General features: G+C 55.0%; 1 protein-coding gene across 6 annotated transcripts; it reads left to right on the forward strand.

Moving 5' to 3' along the window:
• The first annotated feature begins 173 nt into the window (after nt 1-173).
• ATP8B2 (ATPase phospholipid transporting 8B2) lies at nt 174-22,452 on the forward strand. Of its 6 annotated transcripts, none has more exons than XM_057725369.1 (28): nt 174-335; nt 2,793-2,869; nt 5,079-5,137; nt 5,495-5,608; nt 5,728-5,826; nt 6,099-6,160; nt 6,274-6,346; nt 6,626-6,696; nt 6,929-7,008; nt 7,929-8,087; nt 8,302-8,390; nt 9,910-10,106; nt 12,875-13,083; nt 13,896-13,939; nt 14,194-14,359; nt 14,507-14,695; nt 14,824-14,939; nt 15,029-15,193; nt 15,278-15,389; nt 15,531-15,636; nt 15,759-15,903; nt 16,084-16,267; nt 16,402-16,625; nt 16,956-17,039; nt 17,382-17,627; nt 17,740-17,878; nt 20,419-20,549; nt 20,778-22,452. In XM_057725369.1, exons 2-28 carry the CDS (start codon nt 2,830-2,832, stop codon nt 21,054-21,056), a joined length of 3,582 nt encoding a protein of 1,193 aa, XP_057581352.1. In that variant the 5' UTR covers nt 174-335; nt 2,793-2,829; the 3' UTR covers nt 21,057-22,452. The 6 variants fall into 6 exon arrangements, 5 of the variants coding, with proteins under 5 accessions (XP_057581352.1, XP_057581354.1, XP_057581353.1 ...); XM_057725371.1 differs by having other exon boundaries at nt 2,793-2,860; XM_057725370.1 differs by lacking the exon at nt 174-335 and adding an exon at nt 479-686.
• Nucleotides 22,453-23,176: the final 724 nt, after the last annotated feature.

A 23,176-nucleotide genomic window follows, 5' to 3' on the forward strand; every position in this document is an offset into this window, starting at 1 on the left:
CGGGGGCGGCGGGGACCGCGGCCGCGCGCGGCCGAGCATCCGAGGGGTTAAGACCCCCCCCCTGCCCCGCACAAAGATGGCGGCTCCCGCCTTCCCCTCCCTCATCCCTCCCCAAAACCCCCTCCCGCCCCCCGCCCTCTCCCGCCGCCTCCGTCACTTCCGCCCCGCCGTGGCCGAAACTGACACAAAGTAGCGGGCCGAGGCCCCGGGGGGAGAGGGGCTGCAGCTGGGGGGGGCGGGAGCCCGCGGGGAGCCGAGCCGAGCGCCCCCCGCCCCAGCCCCCGGCATGGGCAGGACGGGGCGGCCGGGGCGGGCGCCGAGCGCGGAGCGCTGAGGTGAGGCGCGGCGCGGCGGGGGCAGCAGCCCGGGAGCGCGGGGCCGGGAGGGCAGGGGCAGATGCGGCTGCGGGCGCGCACCCGGGGCTGGAGGGGCCGGGGCGGGGGTGCGGGCAGGGGAGGCCGGGGGTCGGGGTGTCAGGGCTGCGGTGAGACGGAGGAGAGGGAGTGGATGATTGGAGAGAAGATGGTGTTGGGTGCCTGAAGGTGGGGGAGATTCGGGAGGCCGTCCGCAGGATGCGAGGGTGGGGTGCCGAAGGGACGCGTGGAGACCAGCACAGGGGCGCCGGAGTGCCGACGAGAAGCGGATGGAGCAGCGGCGAGGGGAGAACCGCCCGGAGAGTTGTGGGGGTGAGGGCAGGACCCGGGCTCGGACGGTTCGGGTGCCTGGAGAAGGGAGTTTGGGGATGGAAGGCTTTAAAGCGTCGCTGTCAGGTGGAGGTCTCTGTGCTTCAGGAAAACCAAGGGTGCAAGGAAAGGTGGTAGCTCTGGGAGTTCAGAGCTGGGAGTGAGTCCTGGGTTCTGTCCTTGGCGATGGAAGGTGGCCAGGTGTTGGTGGCAAGTGAGCTGGGGGTCTTCGATTCCATTCCCTTCTGTTTCCCTGACCTGCCCATAAACATCCCTGGCAGCCTCCTCTAAAAGAAGGGGTCAGACTTCCTGGGTTTGGGCTAGAGGGGAGCAGGAGCCAGGCCTAGAGGAGGAGCCGTTTTCCTCCGTGGAGCATTGCCTTCTTCCCAGAGCTGGCTATTTTTATCCCAAATGTGGCTGCAGAGGGGGCTGGGGCAGGGTGACGGGGCAGAGCGACGTGGCTAATGGGCCTGGGTTCAGAAAACCCAGGCTGTGTGAGACTGGGAAGGAGAAGTGAGAGAGGGTCCCTGTTCCCAGGTCTCCCCTCTCCCTTTCTTTCCCCATTACAGCCCCCAGAGGGGATGAAGTCTGGGGCCAAGCCAGCTTTCAGTCTCCCCAGGGTCTTAGAGGTAAAACAACTTTCCTGGTCGGTGTCCAGACTCCTGACTCCTGAGAGCCTGTGCGGCTGCTTCATTAACTCTTTCTTTCATAGGACTCAATCCCAGATCTTCAGGCTGATAATGTTTCTTGCTTGCCTCTCTGGCTGAGGGCGGGGCTATGGAACTTGTGATGCCCACCCTTGCATCCTCTCTTTTAACCTCTCTTCATGCCCCACCCTCCTATGACTCATACTCTAGCCGGGGTGGAGACCCTGGCTGGGGGCCCTGTAAGAGGGCTTGGCATCTTGAAAACGTGGATGAGGTTTTTCTTTCTGAGCCAGGCACCCTTGGTTGCCAGGGTTGAGGAGGGTAAGAGAGGAAAAGGACTTCTGGCTCTAGGTAATGCCTGATGGGGGTTCAGGAAGGGAATCCAGCTTAGTGAACGAAGAACTGCTGTGGGTGACAGGGCCTTGGCCAGAGTGTGTAATTATAGAGGCTGGGCAGACAGACAATTAGTATCTCTTGGGGCTGGCGGGGTGTTCCCAGGTGGCTGGAGAGAGGGGAACTAAGGGGGAGGAAGGCTTTCCACCCAGACGACGAAAGAGGAGGTGACAAGAGGACCCAGGACCTGGCTGGCAGTTTCCTTTGAGTCAGGCTGGAACGGGGCTCTGTGACCCTGTCTTATAGGCCAGGCCGTTTACCTTTTTAGGTGAAAGGAAGGACATGGGGAGATAGAACGAAGCAGAGGCCCATCTGACTGATGTTCCCTGATCTTGCACCTACTGCCATACTGACTGGAGGAGGCTTGGGGTGGGAAAGAGAGAGAGGGATGACTCCCCACCAGGGTTGAGAAGACCCGTTTGCTGGCCCAGCAGGGTGGCTGACCCAGACTGAGAGGAAGTGGTTTGGGGACCGTGTGCAGGAAGTGAAGGCCATGCCTCTAAAGTGAACTCCCCTGGAGGAGGTGACAATGGAAGCCCCAGTTATGGGGGGGATGGGAAGATTATAAGCGTTTTGAGAAGGGTGGAGCCTGCCCACCCTGTTTCCTGATACTCTGCCAGGTGTTTCCTGGCTCATGTTCCCTCAGCCCCACCCTTTGGTGGAAATTCTGCTTTCCAGTAAACATAGGCACCCACTCATTGCCACCAGGAGGGCACCTGGGGCATCCATTGTCCCTAAGGTGTGTACCTTGAGAGCTGTGCCCTCCTGTCAATATCTGGCCTCTTCTCTCTGTTCCCTTCCTTTCCCTGCAGGTCTTGGTTTTTGTAAACTGTCAGCCCCCTCGTGTTATCTAAGGCAGAGGCATTGGGGGAGGTGGTGGGGAAGTCCCCTCTTCTTTCTCAGGGACCATCAGGGCAGTCAGAGCAAAGTGTTGCTGTGGAGTTAGTGGGGAAGGCTGGGGAGGGGCAAGGTCAGAACTGGGGAAGAAAACCTTCAGGAGGACTCTGAAAAGGGGAATGAAAGGTTACCCTCAGCTTCCTGATCTCTCGCATATGTCACCTTCCTGCAGGGTCTCCCATGGGATTGCTGGGACCTTGCTGGGTGAGATGGCACTCTGTGCAAAAAAGCGCCCCCCAGGTAAGACAGGTAGGAAGCAGGGGTGGGGGGAATCCCTGGGACCATCAAGGGTGGATGTTATGGCTCAGGGAGCAAAGGGAAGAGGGACGACCGGTAATGGGTCTGAAGGAGGGTAGACTGCAGCCCGTATCCATTCTGGGGGGGGGGGGGGGGGGTCCTTAGAAAAGCGAATTCTTCCCCTTGGTTCCCTAAACTGGGTATTCCCCCAGGAGGGTGCTGAGTACCTGCCCCCTCACCCCAAAACACATAGACTCTTATCTTGGGGCACCTAGAGCTCTTATTCTCTGGTCCGGGGAGTCCGGGGTGCAGTGTTCCCACCATCTCCCCTCCGTCCTCACACTTCGTTCCCTCCCCTCTTTTTTCCGTCCGGCCAGGTCCTCCTTGTTTTTCTGCGGGCGGGGGTGGGGGTGGGAGGCCGTGGGATGAGAGCGGTTGCCCCGGACAACGCTGGCAGTCCCCTCGCCCGCATTGGCCGGGCCGAGGGAGGCGGGACTCCGTGCTGGCTTTCGCCTACGCGGCGCGCTGGCAGGCGGCTGCCCCTGCAGTCGAGGGAGCGGGCGGGGGCGGAGCCCGGGGCGTGCGCGCCGTGTCCGGGGCCACTCAGAGCGCGCCGGCGTCCGCGGGGGGCATCGGGGGCGGCGGCGGCGCAGCAGAGCGCGCGGCGTCGCCGGGTGCGGGCGGCCGCGAGGATGGCCGGGGCTGCAGGTGGGGCGCGCGCCCGACGGCCGGGGCTCCCCTCCGAGCGGCCGCAGCTCCTGTGCCTCCCCGGGGGGCCGCCCCAGCGGAGCCGCTGAGGCCGAGGACAGACCGACAGACAGCCCTCCCTTCTCCCCGCTCAAACTGGGATCATGACGGTCCCCAAGGAGATGCCCGAGAAGTGGGCCCGGGCCGGGGCGCCCCCCTCCTGGAGCCGAAAGAAGCCCTCTTGGGGGACAGGTAACGGGAGGCAGCGACTGGCAGCTCTCCCGAGCCCGTGATTTCCCCCCTCCCACCCTCACATTTGTTTGTCCTCGGCCTCCCCCAACCTTCCCATATCCTCTGCAGACCCAGAGATCCTGGCAGGGAAGGGTCTGGTCCCTATCTCTCCTTTTGCATGGTGTTTGGTGACTGCGCAGGCGACTCAGCCTGAGGGGTCCCTTCTGGGGAAGTTTTGGGAGTAAAGTGACCGCGCAGGGAAGGAGCACTCTCTGGTCTGAGGTTTTTGTTACTGCAGTGTGCTCTGCAGGCGGCTTGGGAGGGGGTGAGGGAAGGTGTCTGGAATGCTGCCTTTGGCCCCAGGACAGGTTTGCATTATGTTCACTGCCTAACCAGGGTACCCCCTTTTTCAGCCTGTGGTCATGACCACAGGGGATGGACTGGAGAACCCGTCCTAGGACACCCCCATATTCTGGGACCTGAACTTGGTGCCTGTGGTCCCAGATCTGTGGGTGTTCAGAATAGGTGTAGTTCATTTGTCACCCAGTGACAGAGCTGTTGTTGAGGGGAAATATGTGCAGATGGCACAGGAAAGGTTACGGTTAGAGAGCAACTGCCTCAACTACATCCCATTCCTTCCTCTTTCATCTCTGTCTCAGTCTGCATGACCCATATCCCTGACCACCCCCCTCCCCCCCCCACACACACACTTGAAGATGAGCTTTGAAATAAGATGATGTCATTGTGGGCCAGTCAGAAGCCGCTGCTGGTGACCATGTGACAAGCAGAGCTTCTGTAGGGGGGATTGCACGTGGGGCTGGGATGCTGCCGCAGAGCAGTTACAGGGCACAGTGACCCTCCCGTCTTGCCACTCACTCCACCCACTAGGTTAGGAGAAGGGCATTACCATGACTGGATCTGCAGGGGTTCCCAGGAGAAGGAAGCTTAGTGTCTTCAGCTGCTCTTCTGCTGGAGATTCCCAAGACTGTTAATTCCTACAGCATTCATTAAAGGGATGGGGGAGAGAAACTGAGTGCCCCTGGTGGAAGACTGATGGTTGTTGGTGAGGAAAGGAGAAGCCGTCTTGTCCTGTGTATGTAACGTGTGCAGAGCCCAGGGGTCAGGCTGGTGGTGAGAGGTGGACTAGAGGAAAGAATTTAGTGACACCTCAGGTGTGGTGCTATCTCCTTAAAACTGTGTAAGGAACCAAGGGCCCTCTGGAAACCCATAAACTGGGGTGGGCCTGACAAGGTGCTGGGCTAGGCCTCAGTGTGCTCCTGACTGCAGCATCCTTCTGTTGCAGAAGAAGAAAGGAGGGCGCGCGCCAATGACCGAGAATACAATGAGAAATTCCAGTATGCGGTAAGTGGCTGTACACCACCTGTGCTGTCCTGAGTCAGAAGGGGAAAATGTGCATCCCATCCGTTCTAGGTTGGGACGGAGGGCTAACTGCTGGGAGAGTGCTTAGGGGAGGGGAAGGCAGCCTCTTGCCACTCTCCATCTGCTACTGTGCTGAATTTTTCATGGCCTTCACCTGTCAGTGAAGCAGGCTACATTGACCCCACGAGACCTCCTCTCCTCCTCTTTCCCCCTCCCACATCTGTGGTTGCTGGCTTCTGGGGACAAAGGTTTGGAAAGTGTAGGCGGAGGAGGCAGCCTCGATCTGGTTCTGGGTTGGGGTTGGCGGCCGCCTCATCATCTTCTCTCCCACTGCCACAGAGTAACTGCATCAAGACCTCCAAGTACAATATTCTCACCTTCCTGCCTGTCAACCTCTTTGAGCAGTTCCAGGAAGTTGCCAATACCTACTTCCTGTTCCTTCTCATTCTGCAGGTAAGTGACCTGTGGTAAACCCTTTGCAACTCCAAAGCCACATAAAGTCAAGGAAGGGAAAGGTCTAGAGGAAACGAGGATGGGGCCTCAGAGGCATGCCTTCTCTTCCCTTTTTTCAGTTGATCCCACAGATCTCCTCCCTGTCCTGGTTCACCACCATTGTGCCTTTGGTTCTTGTCCTCACCATCACAGCTGTTAAAGATGCCACTGATGACTATGTGAGTTGTTTTCATTCTTATACCTTTTCCCCACCCCCACCCCACAACTCACCCTCCTCCACCCAGCACAATTCCTTGGTGACCTTGCCATCCCTTACCTGGTCCAGCTAGATCCACGATATCTTGGCCAAGAGTAGGGAGGGGGAGTCAGGGAGAGAGTAGACCTGTGAACAGCTGTATGCAAGGTGGTACCCAGCATGTTCTTCATTCCACTGATCATCTGAGTCCCTTGGAGCAGGAGAAAGTGTCTTACCTCTCTTTCCTCTCTTCAGTTCCGCCACAAGAGTGATAACCAAGTGAATAACCGTCAGTCTCAGGTGCTGATCAATGGAATGTGAGTGCCTGTTGGAGACTGAGGGCCTTGGGCAGGAAAGGGGTCCCCAGGGAAATTCTCTAGCTACTGACAGCCTCTCCTCTATCTTCTCATTGCCTCTCTCGTTGCCTCAGCCTCCAGCAAGAGCAGTGGATGAATGTCTGCGTTGGTGATATTATCAAGCTAGAAAATAACCAGTTTGTGGCGGTAAGGGACAGGGTGCTCCTCTAGGCCTACAGGGCTCTCCCTTTTCTTTGGCAGAAAGGGACGAGTCTTTCCCGGTTGACTGCTGCCTCTTAAACACCTATGCGAGGAAACTCTCTTGAGTGGGAAGCTTCTGTGTCATATTAATATGCCTCCTTTCTAGCCATTCACGTGTTTGGGACTAAACAAACCAAGAGTGCTTAGTGGAAGGAGGGATCATCAAAGAGTCCACTGGGGGTGGAGGACTGGGTCTTCGACCTTCTCACTAGGTTTTCCTTCTAGGCGGATCTCCTCCTCCTTTCCAGCAGTGAGCCCCATGGGCTGTGTTACATAGAGACAGCAGAACTCGATGGGTAAGTCGTGTGCTCAGTGTCACACATCTCCTTCTGCCTCCTTTGGGGTAACAAGCTTGTTTTTGATCTACGTTTTGGAAAATTGATGGGTAAGAAAGGCTTTGGGTGTGTAGAAGTTTTACCTACCCAGTAATGCCTGGGGGTGGTGATGCTCCACGGTCAGGTGCCCCCAGGTAGAATCTAGAGGAGGGGAAGGCAACCAGGACTCAGGGACACTGTACTGTCCTTCCAGAGAGACCAACATGAAAGTACGGCAGGCGATTCCAGTCACCTCGGAATTGGGAGACATCAGTAAGCTTGCCAAGTTTGATGGTGAGTAATTTTGGAGAAGCAGCTTTCAGGTAGAGGAGGTGGGTTGGGTTTGGGGATTTAAATTCTGCCTTCTCTTTCGGGCTTCTTGTTGCTGTGATTATGCAGCTCCCTGGACTTTTTTTGAGTGGCTGGTGGGCAAGGGGGTCAGGAATGCCCGGTGGCTATCACTTACTTGAGAATTGATGGTCATTTCAAGAGATCTTCATGGCTGAGAGCTCCCTCCTTGCTGTACATGTTGAGAGAAATTCAGCTTATTCTTATTTCTTATTCATCTCAGAATAATGATATATGCTCCTTCTAAGAAGACAAACTATGTAGCATGTATAAGAAAAAGCCCTCCTGCCCTCCAATTCTAGTTTCCCTAGGTAGTCATGTTAACCGGCAGTTTAGTGTGTATTCATCCACACTTTCCTCTGTGTTTATACAGACAGTTAAGTATAGATCAATGGGATCATACTGTACTAGAAGCTCTGCAACCTGCCTTTCTATACTTAAGTTCATCGTAAGCATCTTATCAGGTCGCTATGTAAAGACACGTCATTTTTTTTCGTAACTGTAATGTTTCATAGAATTGGTGTGTCGTAACTTATTCCTCTCTCCCCTGACTATTCAGTTGTTTCTAGTCTTTTGCTCTTCAAATAATGCTTCGATGAAATTGTTGTGAGCTATGCTACCATTTCTGTAGAATGAGTCCCCAAAGTGGGATTACTGGGTCTGCGGATACGTGTACTTTTAATAGGAGTTCATACTGCCTCATTCCTTTCCCAGAAAGTTGCATCATTTCACACTCCCACCAGCAGTGGGTGGATGGGACACACACCACCAACACCTTCTCCCTGCAGCTGCTTTTTCTGTGTTGGTGTCTCGTGGTCAAGCTACAGACCGCAGCTCGAGCAGGGGCACTCTTGTCTTCTGCTCAGGTGAAGTGATCTGCGAACCTCCCAACAACAAGCTGGACAAATTCAGCGGAACCCTCTACTGGAAGGAAAGCAAGTTCCCCCTGAGCAACCAGAACATGCTGCTGCGGGGCTGTGTGCTACGAAACACCGAGTGGTGCTTCGGGCTGGTCATCTTTGCAGGTGAGCCTCCGAGGGCCCATAGAAAGAAGGGTGAGGGTTGGTGCCTCTCCCTCCCTCAGGAATGTGGGAGGAGGCTGAGCGAGCCCTGGATCCAAGCCTCTCATCCAGCCAGTGTCTCTCTTCCACCCTGATGTCCTATAGTCTGGGGACCAGGGCAGAAGCCCAGAGGCAGGTTAGTTATTTGGCTTTCCCAGCCCTTCCCATTCCTTTCTAGGTCCTGACACGAAGCTGATGCAGAACAGCGGCAGGACAAAATTCAAGAGAACAAGTATTGATCGCCTAATGAATACACTGGTGCTCTGGGTAAGTCTTCCCACATATGGTCCCTGCCCCTGCCCTTCTGGTTCTCCCTGGGCGGGTCCCTTTAATCCCATCTCTCCTTCCTGGTCGGTAGTCAGCCTTCAGGTTTTAGCTTTAAAGCCACTGGCAGGTCAACCGCTCAAAGGCAGTGTTTATTTCAGGCTCTTTTTGGACTTGGAAGATGTTATTTAAAAAACCTTAGGAACGTGTGTGAATCAACAATTTAAGTTAAAACAAATCTTCCCTTCTTTGGATTCCAGTTATGGTGGTGACTTAGTATAGCATGTGACCTTCTGTTTGCTTTTGCCAGGGACAAGGAGGCCTTCATGGGGATGGAGAGGGAATTAAAAGAAAAATTTCCATTTGGAGGATGGATAGCAGGGTCTTTTCCCCTGACTTCCAAGAGCAAAGGATCCCAAAGGAAAAGTTTCTGTTTGAGTTTTTGGCAATTCCTGAATCCTTCTCTTGTTTGGCTAGAAATTTGAGCTCCTTGTCGGGCTCTCCTCCCCTTCTTGCGCCCCCACTGCCTGCCCCCCACGTGCCAGCTTGTGAAGGCTAGGGCCAGCCTCTGGTGTTTCCTGCCTGGCCTTAAAGGGTTTGTGAAACTCCAGCCTGAGAGGCTATCAGGCCAAGGCTCGCATCGCCCCCTGGTGGTCCTTGGGCGTCAGGATGGTTCCTGCTTTGTTTCAAAGCATCCCGGGTGGAGGCAGCTGTGAAGATGTCTGAAATCACACAGTGGTCCCAATTTTTCTCTTTTAACCGCCAAAACTTTCTAATGATCCTTTTTCAAGGACTCCCAGGTTATAAATTTTTTGACTATTAAGAAATCTACATTTATGAAGACACAATTTGTGTCCCTGGTTAAAACAATTTTTTGGGCAATGTATATGATATGAGATAATGAACCTTATAGAAACTTGGCATTTTGAAAAAATACTTATTTATTTATTTTTGGCTGCGCTGGGTCTTAGTTGCGGCACACGAGATCTTCATTGCAGCGTGCCGGGATCTTTTAGTTGCAGCATGCGAACTCTTAGTTGCGGCATGTGGGATCTGGTTCCCTGATCAGGGATCGAACCCAGGCCCCCTGCGTTGGGAGCGTGCAGTCTTAGCCACTGGACCACCAGGGAAGTCCCGGCATTTTTGTTGGCTTGTAGAGGCTTAGCTCTGGTAAATGGGTGATATCCAGTAAGCTTCTTCGGTATGTTGAAAGTGGCTCACCCCCACTGTTACCATCTTTGGGGTCTCCCAAAGGTTCTGGGGTGTCAGAGTGGGCGCTACACAGCTACTTCAGCTTCCCCAGCAGACAGTTGAGAAAAACATTGCGAGAGAAAGCCACGTGATAGTGGGCAGACTAGAACCTGTCACCAGTTCTGGGCGCTTCCCACTAGAGCACGCCACCATTTTAAAGATGCCCAAGCTTTCAAGGGCTCAGGGTGCCAGTGGTGACCTTCAGGGAGGCACTTGGTTTTGAGGGTTTCCTCAGTGGCAGCTTAGCCTCTGTTTTCTCATTCCTCTGCAGATTTTTGGATTCCTGGTCTGCATGGGGGTGATCCTGGCCATTGGCAATGCCATCTGGGAGCACGAGGTCGGGACACGCTTCCAGGCCTACCTGCCCTGGGATGAAGCGGTGGACAGTGCCTTCTTCTCTGGCTTCCTCTCCTTCTGGTCCTACATCATCATCCTCAACACCGTCGTGCCCATATCGCTCTATGTCAGGTATGCGCTCTTTCTTCCCTGGGGTCTCTCCAGGGGGCTCAGGTGGTCCCTTGGCAAACTTCTCTTTTCTGTGAAGATGAAATTCTCAAGAGGGAGCTTAAGGTCCTCTCCTTCCTGTGCTGTGAACATTTTATGTTATCTGTTTATCTTTGTGTGCAAAGCAAACTTTGTCACAGTTTCCTGGCACTTTGGATTGTATTACAACAAAAACCGTATGGCTTTATTCAACATATATTTATCGCATGCCAGTTTTGTGCACAGAAGCATGCTAGATGCTGTGACACATACAAAGATGTATTAGCAATAGATTTCTTTCCCTCCGGGAGCTTCAGTCTAGTAGAGGGAGAAAAATGTAAACATGTTATAAAGCAAAATAGGAACTAGTGCTGTAAGTCATTCTACCTTCAGTGTATGCTTATGTGTGAAGCAAGGGGACACAGTTGATGTGTAATACAGCCTCTGCCTTTGAAAGCAGCAGACTGGTGGGGGAGGAGAGATGCAAACAGTGTAGGACACCGAGCTACCATGCATCCCACTGAGATACCACCGAGGCACAAAGTGCTGTGGGGGTTGGAAGAGCCTTACTCCCTGTGCAGTTAATCAGGCAGGACATCTCTGAAGAGGTGGCTGTTGAAGTGAGCTTTGAGTGGTGGCGGGGATGGGTGAAGGTGGAGCCTGGAGGAGAGGGCTGGAAACAAAGGCACAGAGATAGGGACCTCAGGATGGTCGGTCCTGGGACAGTTTGGCAGGACCATGGACTGGGAGTGGGGCGCTGTGAGACAGAGAGCTGGAGACATAAGCTCGTTGCCTGTTGTGGAGGGTCCTGAATCTTTGCCAGTGGACTTTTACTTAGTAAACCATTAAAAAGATTCTTAAAAAAAAAAAAAAAATCTAAAGAATGCTTTAGGAAGTGTTGGCTGGCGACAGCGTACAGCATGGATGGGAGTAAGAAGACATCTAGGATGCCTGCAGGAAAGAGGCTGTTAACAGGGAGAAGGGACAGGAAGGGCGGGGCGTGCGAGAGGAGGAGAGGATGGCAAGAAGAGAGACGATCTCTTTGTATTTGGTGCCTTGCACTTGAGATAAGAGAAGCTGTGAGTTTTTTTTTTAATTTATCAAATTGCATACTTCTATTATTATTATTATCATGATCATGATCATTACTTTTGTCTGTGCGGCTTGTGGGATCCTAGTTCCCCAACCAGGCATCGAACCCAGGCCTTTGGCAGTGACAGTGCAGAGTCCTAACCAGAGGACCACCAGGGAACTCCCAACTTGCGACATTTTGAAGGAAATGCGTTACAGAGATGCTCAGACCGCTTCCCATGTGTTGTTTCTCGTTCACGCAGATTCCCCAGGTAGTCCTCAGATCTCCCCATGGGCCCCTGAGCCCTAGTGCTGTTGACAGTGAGTAGAAGAGAAGGAGTTTGTGCTGAGGGTGGGCAGTGGCGCGCCTGTCGAGCGTTAGGAGGGCTCGGAAGGCTCTTGGTTTTGTCCTGCCTACTCCGTAGCCACGTGACCTCAGGCAAATCGAGGCACTTAGGGCCTTGGTTTTCTCATGGAAAATGGGAAGAATAATAGCAGTTCCATCCTCTTCATAGGGACATCTGCATATGAGGTACTGGATTGGAAAATACATTTAAAAAATTAAATTACTGTGCAAATATCAGGTGGTAGCGTGTTCATCAGTCTCATCACAGCTCTGGTTTCTCATTACTGTTTAAATGTTTTGTTTCCAATCTGATTTCTTTTTTTCCATCTTTGGACTTTACTGTCTATGTTTTGTATCCAAGTTCACTGGAAGCCCATGGTAGCTGCCTGAGAAAGTTTCTAAGTCTCATCAGGTTACAGTGTGTGTGTTTGGGGGGAGGGGGGAGAGGGAGGGGACGCTTGATCAGCTGAGGCGGGCAAAGGCCACGAAGGCATTTCCAGCCAGCTCATTTTGCTGCGCGGCCACTGGGTCCTGAGAGCAGCCTCAGTCAGGTTGGAAGCAGGGTTCCAGTTGTGGCCCCATTGCTTGGCTGTGCTGGACCTAAACACGGGACCCTTTCTGAGATGCTGACAGTCCAAATCCCAAAGGTGATGCCCCGTAGAGGATGATGGGAACAGACCTTGGGATGTCAAGAGCACCATTGTAAACCGGTGTTATTCCCCAGACCCTTGGGGCCCCGCTCCCTTCTGGAGTCAGCATCTCAGTCTGCCTGCGTTCTTCCTGAACACCCCAAGTTGAATTATGCAGCCCCGAGCCGGGCGCAAGGCGCGCGCTCGGCCTGTGTTTGGGCAGTGAGGTGCGGGCTGCAGGGCCTCCTCGGTTTCCTCTCCCTGCAGGAGCGTCCATGTTGCTGTGGCACACGCAGCACCCTCATTATTTCTCTTTCTCTCTTTTTTTCTCTTCCTTCCCTCTTGCACTTTCTCTTGTTTTCTCTGCATGGTTTCTGTATTATTAGTGCTGAGGTAAGAACGGGTCGAGTGCCTTGTCTGCAGTCCCTTCTCCTCTGCCTGTGCCACCTGTCCCGCCTGCCCAGGCCCTATTGCACCTGTTTGTCTGGAGAGCTCCGGAGGGTCGGGGGCGGGGAGCCCCTTTGCCGGCTGTGCGTGGCTGGCTCCACCTTCAGGCGCTCCTTGCCCTCCCCCACCCAGGTGTCTGTGCCCAGGTGTCCACTCCTGTTCTCGTTTCTCCCCAGGCGGAGGGCCTGCAGCGAAGGCCCGTGGGGGTGGGGCCCCCCTCCCCTTCCCGCCCCCAGCCTCACCGTCTGTCCCCTGTGTAGCGTGGAGGTCATCCGCCTGGGCCATAGCTACTTCATCAACTGGGACAAGAAGATGTTCTGCGTGAAGAAGCGGACGCCTGCGGAGGCCCGCACCACCACGCTGAACGAGGAGCTGGGCCAGGTGGAGTACATCTTCTCCGACAAGACAGGCACCCTCACCCAGAACATCATGGTCTTCAACAAGTGCTCCATCAACGGCCGCAGCTACGGTATGACTGCGCCTCGGGCACCGAGGGGCTCCCGGTAGCACATTTGGGGTCTACTTCTCTCCTGCTTGGCTCTGGGGGGCCTTGAAAGGGTCTGCTCTGCGCCCCGTGTCAGGAGGCGGACACTGACAGTGCTTCCCCCTCCTCTGCTGGTGCCCTCACCCCGATCTCAGCTCCAGGCGATAGGGGAGCTCCTCGGCCGTTTGGAGCGAAGCCCAAGACACTGGCCCCTGGGCACCCTGGCCAGGTTGGACCTTGTCAGCCCTGGTGGAGTGCTAGACTCTCCCCGTGTTGCTGTCCAGGGCCCTTGTGAGTCTCTGGAATGTGACCGTGGCCTTTCCAGCGTGGCCCCCGCTGCAGTGGCCTTGTGGCTGAGCTGCTGGGATGGCTTGGGGCAGGGTGTGTGGGGTCTTTTATGAGAGTGAGCCCCTCTCCTAACTGCTTTCTATATTAACCCAGGCCTCATGGCCAGTGTGTGAGGCTTTGTCTGTTGTGCAGGCCTAAAGAGCGAAAGGCCCCCAAGGGGCCTGGGAGCCCTGGGGGCACGGGTGTGGAATTGGAGCTGCCCTGGGAGGAGAGCTGGAGTGGGGACGCGGATGGGGAGTCGTGGGTGTCATGGCTTTCAGTCCCGGGGTTCTGAGGATCCACCGTACCTGTGCCTCCTGTCCCTTGAGTGAATCCATGTGACATTTACTCAGCAGTTAGGGTTGTGGGTTCCAGGTGACTGCGGGGGTTCTGTGCTGGAGGCCTCTGCTCCTGCTCTGAGAGATCTCTAGCTCTGACGTTGCTCTTCCTTCTGTCCTGGCTGTGCGTAGGTGACGTGTTCGATGTCCTGGGGCACAAAGCTGAATTGGGAGAGGTAAGGTCCAGCCTCCGTAGTGATTCTCTGTGCCAGTTAAACATAGGGTTCCTGGGCAGGGCTGGTGTGGTTAGGAGTGATGTGTTGTCAGAAAATGGAAGCTGCATGAAGGAAATGGGTGTTTTAAGGAAGACTTGGTAGCAGAAGTGGGAGTCTTGAGGTCCACAGTGGGCAGGATCGTGGTGGGGACAGCCCCTCCCCGGGAGGCAGCCTGATGACCCACCCTTTCCTCATTGCCCTCTTACCTGGTCCAGAGGCCTGAGCCTGTCGACTTCTCCTTCAATCCTCTGGCTGACAAGAAGTTCTTATTTTGGGACCCTACCCTCTTGGAGGCTGTCAAAATGGGGGACCCCCACGCGCACGAGTTCTTCCGCCTCCTTTCCCTGTGTCACACCGTCATGTCAGAAGAGAAGAACGAAGGTGAGCAGGCTTGCGCTCTTGCCCACCTGCAACGTGCCTTCGGGCTTGGGCTCTGCTCTGCATTGTGGCCGCTTGGGGCTTCCTGGGCGGGATGCATGGCTGAGAGTGTGGCCACTGAAGCCATGTGTGTTCTTCCTCCCCACCCAGGGGAGCTGTACTACAAAGCCCAGTCGCCAGATGAGGGCGCCCTGGTCACCGCAGCCAGGAACTTCGGTTTCGTATTCCGCTCTCGTACCCCCAAAACCATCACTGTCCACGAGATGGGCACAGCCATCACCTACCAGCTGCTGGCCATCCTGGACTTCAACAACATCCGCAAGCGGATGTCGGTCATAGGTGCGGCTGGGACCGGGGAGCCAGGGGCATTGAGGGGCAGCATGCAGGCCTCGGATGGGTGACGTGTGCTGGGGGGCTTCACCTGGATGAATTTTTTTTGGGCCATTCTCCCCCTGCTCCACTCGTAGTGCGGAATCCGGAGGGGAAGATCCGACTGTACTGCAAAGGGGCTGATACCATCTTGCTGGACAGACTCCACCACTCTACCCAAGAGCTCCTCAATAGCACCACTGACCACCTGAACGTAGGCGTGAGGAAGGGGGGCCCTGTGGTTCTGCTGCTCTCCGTGTGGTAGAAGGGTCTGGGGGCTGACTCTCTTGACTGCTTCTCTAGGAGTACGCTGGCGAAGGACTGAGGACCCTGGTCCTGGCCTACAGGGACCTGGATGAAGAGTACTACGAGGAGTGGGCCGAGAGGCGGCTCCAGGCCAGCCTGGCCCACGACAGCCGGGAGGACCGGCTGGCCAGTGTCTATGAGGAGGTGGAGAGCGACATGATGGTATGGGCTGCAGAACGGGCCAAGGGTGGGCAGAGAGGGCTCATGCCTGGACTCTGGTGCCAGGGACCCGTGTGGTATTTCCAGCTGCTGGGTGCCACAGCCATTGAGGATAAGCTTCAGCAAGGGGTTCCGGAGACCATCGCCCTGCTGACGCTGGCCAACATCAAGATCTGGGTGCTGACCGGAGACAAGCAAGGTGAGAGCCCAGCAGGGCACAGGAGATTGCATCTGGACGCAGCCCCGTGGGGTCCTCGCATGAGCTTAGGACGTCGGGCCGGAGAGTGCACTGACCGTGTCGGGGGGGCCTGTCCAGAGCTCCTGTGTTCTCTCTTGGTAGAGACGGCCGTGAACATTGGCTATTCCTGCAAGATGCTGACGGACGACATGACAGAGGTGTTCATCGTCACTGGTCACACGGTCCTGGAAGTGCGGGAGGAGCTCAGGTAAACAGACCTGAGGCAGGTAGATGCTCTGCACTGTACCCGGGGGTCAGGCAGGGGGTCCCTGATTGGGCTTGAGTCCCTGCTCCTGTCCTGGCAGACCGCGGTCTCATTTCCTTTCGCAGGAAAGCCCGGGAGAAGATGATGGACTCGTCCCGTGCTGTAGGCAACGGCTTCACCTACCAGGAGAAACTTTCTTCTTCCAAGCTCACCTCTGTCCTGGAAGCCGTGGCTGGGGAGTACGCCCTGGTCATCAACGGGCACAGCCTGGTAAGTGTCACCACCCTTTGCTTGGGCAGTATCTTTTCAGAGAGCAGCTCTTATATCATACCTTGTTCATGTTTCCCTGAACTTCAGAGGGGGCTGCAGTCTTAAAGGGACTGGGAGGAGCTGACCGCCAGGTCTCCCCTGGAGAAGACTGGAGCTCTCTTAGTGCCCTCTGTGTTTCAGGCCCATGCGTTAGAGGCAGACATGGAGCTGGAGTTTCTGGAGACAGCCTGTGCCTGCAAAGCTGTCATCTGCTGCCGGGTGACCCCCTTGCAGAAGGCACAAGTGGTAGAACTGGTTAAGAAGTACAAGAAGGCTGTGACCCTTGCCATCGGGGATGGAGCCAATGACGTCAGCATGATCAAAAGTGAGTATGGACCATGTAGATGTGGCGGCTGGGAGAGGGGCCCAGAGGGGAATGAAGGGGGAGGGGGCACGAACGTGATGGGAGTCTGAAAGGTGTGGCCATCTTCATCCTCTTGTCATCTCTTGTCTCTGCAGCGGCTCACATTGGTGTGGGCATCAGCGGGCAGGAAGGGATCCAGGCTGTCCTGGCCTCCGATTACTCCTTCTCTCAGTTCAAGTTCCTGCAGCGCCTCCTGCTGGTGCATGGACGCTGGTCCTACCTGCGCATGTGCAAGTTCCTCTGCTATTTCTTCTACAAGAACTTTGCTTTCACCATGGTCCACTTCTGGTTTGGCTTCTTCTGCGGCTTCTCGGCCCAGGTATTGAGCTCCCCCAGTCCCTGGGCTTTTCTATCCTTAAGGACAGAGGGTGTGACTGTCCTGTTTATCACTTGGTCCCCTTAGGGCCTAGCTGTTGTCTGATGCGTGTATTTGTTTTTTTTATTATTTTATTTTTATTTTTTATTTATTTTTTTTAATTTATTTTTTGTTTATTTGATGCATACATTTAAACAAATGGTTGTTGGAGAGGGAGTTCTAGAAAATTCCTTAGGCTTCCACCTGTGCCATGTCAGCTGTCTTCCTTCGCCTGATTTATAGTGAAGAAAGCCTGTATGTTCACGCCTCTCCTGTGCCCTGTTCTCTTTCCAGACCGTCTATGACCAGTATTTCATCACCCTTTATAACATCGTGTACACCTCCCTCCCAGTGCTGGCCATGGGGGTCTTTGACCAGGTACGGGGGAGTGGGATGACCGAGTGGGTTGGGGAGAAGGACGTCGCTGTGTGGGAGCCACCTGATGGTGGTGGGTGTGTGGCCGTGGTGCCCACTGCCTGTGGTCCCCGGGAAGGCAGTTCTGGGAGCCGGGCAGGGTGTGGCTGGTTCTCCCTCTCAGCCGCACCTGATCTGTAGCTCCTCTGGGTTGCTGAACAAAGATTGATTAGGGGCAGGCGGCTTGAGGTTGGCTCTAGCTGTCGAAGAATTTAGAAAAAAGGAGGCGGGGCAGAGTCTGCCCGTGGTCCTCCTGGGTAAAAGCGGCAGCTTCTGAGGCCTGTGCCGCTGGCCCTCCGCACACAGGATGTCCCGGAGCAGCGGAGCATGGAGTACCCTAAGCTGTACGAGCCGGGCCAGCTGAACCTCCTCTTCAACAAGCGGGAATTCTTCATCTGCATCGCCCAGGGCATCTACACGTCCGTGCTCATGTTCTTTATCCCCTATGGGGTGTTTGCTGAGGCCACGCGGGATGATGGCACCCAGTTGGCCGACTACCAGTCCTTTGCAGTCACCGTGGCCACGTCACTGGTCATCGTGGTCAGTGTGCAGGTAGGAGGCAGTCCAGGAACCGCCCTCCTCTCTGGAAGGAGTTCTGTTCCTGGGAGGGGGGACAGGGTTTGGGGGGGATGCTCCTTCTGCCTGTGACAACTGCTTTTTGCAGATTGGGCTGGATACCGGCTACTGGACGGCCATCAACCACTTCTTCATCTGGGGCAGCCTGGCAGTTTACTTTGCCATCCTCTTCGCCATGCATAGCAATGGGCTCTTCGACATGTTTCCGAACCAGTTCCAGTTTGTGGGTGAGTGCTCGTGGCTTCCTCTTGAGGAGGAGTTGTTCTGGAATCGCAGTTCTGGGACTCACGGGGTAGATAGGCATTTATTCAACATGCCTTGTGTGCCAGGTATTCTGCAGGGTGCTGTGGGGATATAGGTGTATCTGACCCAGGCCCTGCCCTCAGAGGGTCTCCATAGCCATGAAAAGGAAGAACAGCCGTGCCAGGCTGCGGGAGGTCAGGGCTCCAAGGGAGGTCAAGGGGTGGCAGGCTTCATGGTCAGCAAAATGACTGCTCGTGGGGTGGTCAGGGGTCGTCCCACAGAGGAAGCTGCCGAGAGTGCCGCCAGGATCAGGGAGCCAGATCCCAAGTCGGAGAGCTGGAGTGTGAAAAGGCCGCTTGTTTCCAGGAAATAGAGTGCTCCAGCTAGGATGGGGCAAGAATACCCACTGAGAAGCAGTGGGAGAAAGATTAGAAAGGCCATTTGAAGAATCAGAAGGCCAGGCTGTCAGGTGCGCATTTGACTTGCCAGGAGACCCTCTCTCTCTCTCTCTCCCCTTCTTTTTTTTTGGAGGACAGACTGGGGAATGGCATCAAAGAAAGAAGAACGTGGCAGCGACAGCCAGGGAGGAAGCTACTGTAGTGGTTGAGTGCAGGGCTGTTCAGAGCTGCCGCAGGCTGGCTGTGCTGGGTGGCTGAGAGGGGCTGACTGGGAGGCGTGAGGCCAAAGACTCCTTTGCGGGTCTTGGCGTTTGCTTTAGATCTGTTTGTCCGTCCCTCCAGCGGGCATCGTCACCCACCACTCTGGATGCTGGGGAGGCAGCAGTTAACGAAACAGGCAAAATCCTGGCCTTCCCGAATCTCATGTGTCAACGAGAGAGACGAACTCTTCACAAGTTAACAGATATAATGTCTGAAATTAATAAGTCCTGTAAAAAACATCTAGCAAGATAGAAAGGCACAAGGGGCATCTGCAAAGCCCTCTTGAGGAAGAGACATTGGCACAGAGAGACCTGAATAAACGGACGGAGTGAGCCGTGTGCCTCTCTGGGAAGGAATAGTCCAGGAGGAGGAAAGAGTGATATGGAAACCTTAGGTTAGGGCTTGTGGGGAGGTTGTCAGCAGCAAAGGAGCTGGGGGAGTGGAGGAGATGAGGTTGGAAGGTAGGGCTGAGGCAGGGGGGCAGAGGTGAGAATCAGTCCAGATTATTTAAGCCTTCTATAGGTCAGAGTAAGAACTTTGAATTTTAATCTAAATGTGATAGGAAGCTATCATTAGAGGGTTTTGAGCAGGGAAATGTCATAAACTGATTTTTGTATATATATATTTATATATAAATTTATTTTATTTATCTATTGGCTTTGTTGGGTGTTCATTGCTGCACGCAGGCTTCCTCTAGTTGCTGCAAGCAGGGGCTACTCTTCATTCTGGTGCGCGGGCTTCTCATTGTAGTGGCTTCTCTTGTTGTGGAGCATGGGCCCTAAGACATGTGGGCTTCAGTAGTTGCGGCACACGGGCTCAATAGTTGTGGCTCACAGGCTCAATAGTTGTGGCACACGGGCTTATTTGCTCCACAGCATGTGGGATCTTCCTGGAGCAGGGATCGAACCCGTGTCCCCTGCGTTGGCAGGCGGATTCTTAACCATTGAGCCACCTAGGAAGTCCCTGATTTGTATTTTTTTTTTTTTTTTTTTTGTGTGTGGCACACGGGCTTAGTTGCTCCGTGGCATGTGGAATCTTCCCAGGGCAGGGCTCGAACCCGTGTCCCCTGCATTGGCAGGCGGATTCTTTACCACTGCGCCACCTAGGAAGTCCCTGATTTGTATTTTTAAAGGATCACTCTTCCTGTTTTGTGAATAATATCAGTAAAAGGTGGAGGGCAAGGGTGCAAACAGGGAGACCAGCTAGGGGGCTGTAGCGGTAATCCGGGTGGGAATGATGGTGGCTAGGAGTAGAGTGAAAAGTGGGGGAAACCCACAGGTATTTTGGAAATGGAGCCAACAGATTGGATGGGGGCCTGAGATGGTGGGGGTAGGAACCAGGTTGACTTCAGGGCTTTTACTTGGAGCAGCTTAGTGGGTGGTGGCGTCTCCTAAGCTGGGGAAGACATGGAGCAGATGGGGGTGGAGGAAACAGTAGTTCACTTTCAGGCGTGTGAAACCGAGATGCCTGTTAGATGCTCAGTAGAGATGTCAGATTCAGGCAGTTAGAAGAACAGGTCTGGGGACTTCCCTGGCGGTCCAGTGGTTAAGACGCTGCGCTTCCACTGCAGGGGGCGCCATTTCCATCCCTGGTCAGGGAACTAAGATCCTGCATGCCGCACAGCCGGAAAAAAAAAACCAGAACAAAACAGGTCTCAAGTAGTTTTGGAGGGAGTTTGGAGCTCGAGTCCAGTGTGGAGATAAACACTTGGGGAGCAGAGAAAGAGAAGCCAGGGGTGACTTAGGTTGTGTGACTGGGGAAGCGGGGCTGCCAGAGAAACAAATGGGGAGCGCAAGGTGGGGTGAGCGGGGGCTGCCCTCGCGCCTGCCTGGTGACGCCCGGGGCCCTGACTCCCCCGGCCCCAGGTAACGCCCAGAACACCCTGGCCCAACCCACCGTGTGGCTCACCATCGTGCTCACCGCCGTCGTCTGCATCATGCCCGTGGTCGCCTTTCGCTTCCTCAGGCTGAACCTGAAGCCGGATCTCTCGGACACGGTGAGAGGCCGGGCTGTCTCCTTTGGGGGACAGAGGTGGCGCGTCCACAAGCCCTCGGGCTTGGACACTCCTGCAGCTGCGGTTTCTGTTTGTGTGGGATGGCGGTCCCGTGCCCTTCCCGGGGACAGACGCCCCACGCAGCCCTGGGCACCCTGGGTGCCTTCTCCGCAGTGGCGTCTGGTGCTGCCATGCTGACGGAGGCGCCTTCCCTCGTGCTCCCCCCACCAGGTCCGCTACACCCAGCTGGTGAGGAAGAAGCAGAAGGCCCAGCACCGCTGCATGAGGCGGGTTGGTCGCACGGGTTCCCGGCGCTCCGGCTATGCCTTCTCCCACCAGGAGGGCTTCGGGGAGCTCATCATGTCTGGCAAAAACATGCGGCTCAGCTCCCTGGCGCTCTCCAGCTTCACCACCCGCTCCAGCTCCAGCTGGATCGAGAGCCTGCGCAGGAAGAAGAGCGACAGCGCCAGCAGCCCCAGCGGAGGGGCCGACAAGCCCCTCAAGGGGTGAAGGCTGGGACGGGGACAGCCCGTGCTGGAGACGAGTGCACGCAGGGCCGGCCGGCCCCCGAGAGGACAGCGTCGCAGAACTGCGGGTCCTCATCGCTCGCCCAGGTCCTCATCCCGTTTCCCTGGTAGACTCTGTCCTGCTGGTCCCGCTAGGAGCAGCTGGGGCAGCCCCAGCCCGGGGCCCTCCCAGCAGCTGGGGGGGGTGGAGGGGACAGGCCCCGAGGGCAGAGTGGGGGCTGAGGCATTGGGAACCAGCCCCAGTGGGGGATCAGATGTGGCACCAAAAACAGAAGGAAAAAACTGTGAGAGATTGTGTCTGCCCCTGCCCTGCCTGGGAGCTCACGGGGAGACCATAATCTCTGTATTTTTTTACTCCCGCTCCCTAGAGGGGCCCCAGAGCCCCTGTTCCTGAATTACACAAGAATGTATCATGCCGGGAAGCCAGAGACCTGCTGGGGCCCTGAGCCCCTCACGGTGTGTGTGTCTCTCCTTGATTTGTGTTTCTGTTCAGTTTGGTTTTGTCTTTTTTATTTGGCAAGTGGCGGAGGCCTTTATGTGACTTTTATGTTGTGGTTTGCGTCTTAACTCTGGGGAAGAGGAGGCCGGCACACACGGGTGCCCCAGCCTGGCTGGATGTGGAGTGGTTTGGGAGGAGCTTTCCAGAGGCTGGTGCCCGCGAGGGACAGAGAAGCTGACCAGGGAGGGAGGTGCCTGGCAGCCGGCGGGTGTTGGGAGAGTGTACAGGGGTCTGTCTCCCTCCTCACCTTGAGAGTGAAGTGCCACCCCTGCCCCAACACACAGAACTCCTGGATTCCGTAAGTCCTGCTGGTATTGGGCTGGAGCCTGGGAAAGTGGCCCCGTCCTTCTCAGTGACCTAAAGCTGGGTGTGAAATGTAGTCCTAAAAACATTTTCTTTAATTTTAAATTTAGACCCAAGTTCATTGGCAGAGCCCCTTCTGACTGTCCTTTTCCCTCCTTGGTGGTGTTTTCTGGCACCTGAGGCAGTCTGAAAGGGGAAGCTGGGCACCACACGGTGAGGCTAAAGGGAAGCCGACCTCCGCTTCTCCCTCTGGCAAAAGGGGTCCCACCCCCACCAGGCCCGGCGTCTGGCAGGAGGTGGTGGGGTCCCTGTACTGAGGGGTGGGGGGAAAGCAGAGGAGACGGCCGCTCTGCGCCAGGCTTGGTCTGGGCAGCAGGGCCTCGGCTCACCTGTCCTTTCTCTCCATCATCCACACCTTGGAAGCTCTTCCCCAGGTTAGGTGTCTCCCACATTAGTTGCTACCAGATCAGTCTTGGGAGGAACTTTTCCCTCGTCTTTGGTAGTGGAGGGGGTTACTCAGGAATGGTGTGGAGTTGGGAGTAGGGTGTGTGGGAGTCCCAGGGGAACTGGAGGTGGGCTGTGGTGAGGGGGTGGGGTGGGCAGGGGATGGGAGTGGGGAAAGCTTGACAGGGAAATCTTGAGGCCACACGGTTTACAAACCCAACATCGTGTCTGTTTGTGTGTCTCTCAAGGTGAGAGTCTCATTTTTATACCAAAGAGGAAATGATTTTTTTTTTCATATTTGGTTTGTCTATATTATATAAATATAAATATATATATATATATATATACAGTTATATATATATTATTTTTTTGGTTCTCTCTCGTTTTTTAGGGAGGGAGGAAAGTACCAAGTTGCATTGAGCTGTAATTAAGGAACATTCTGTATAATTTATGACACATTTCTATACTTGCAAAAATTATATCATTTTATGGATATAAGAGAAAAAATGCCTTTTTATAAAATTCCAGTTTCTGAGAAGTGTGTAATTTGTCTCTTTTCTGATGTTTAACCAAGACTGGTGGTAAAGGTAAAGACAGATAGAAACGGTTCCTTAAATGGAATTGAGTGGGTAGACGTGGGCCGAAGTGGAGAAAACGGAATCTGACTGGTGGGGTAGAGCCCCTCCTCTGTTTGCACACCTCCTGGGATCTCAGCTTCAGCTGGAAGATGGGGCAGTGGGCGGGGCTGAGGCGGGTCACAGGGACTTTGTGTTCAGCTGATGGCTGGTGCTTAGGACCTTGACTGTTCGCTTTTCCAGACACAAGCCAAACTCTCATTCCTAACACACACCAGATAG

Source organism: Hippopotamus amphibius, chromosome 1 (genome assembly GCF_030028045.1).
Source record: "Hippopotamus amphibius kiboko isolate mHipAmp2 chromosome 1, mHipAmp2.hap2, whole genome shotgun sequence".
NCBI classification, from domain to species: domain Eukaryota; kingdom Metazoa; phylum Chordata; class Mammalia; order Artiodactyla; family Hippopotamidae; genus Hippopotamus; species Hippopotamus amphibius.

Excerpts from the sequence above, each read along its gene's own strand:
- ATP8B2 (XM_057725368.1), top strand. The coding sequence starts at position 3,709 with ATGACGGTCCCCAAGGAGATGCCCGAGAAGTGGGCCCGGGCCGGGGCG. Across the intron at positions 8,391-9,909 it reads TGAATACACTGGTGCTCTGG|ATTTTTGGATTCCTGGTCTG; the intron begins GTAAGTCTTCCC and ends ATTCCTCTGCAG. Across the intron at positions 17,040-17,381 it reads CCATGGGGGTCTTTGACCAG|GATGTCCCGGAGCAGCGGAG; the intron begins GTACGGGGGAGT and ends CTCCGCACACAG.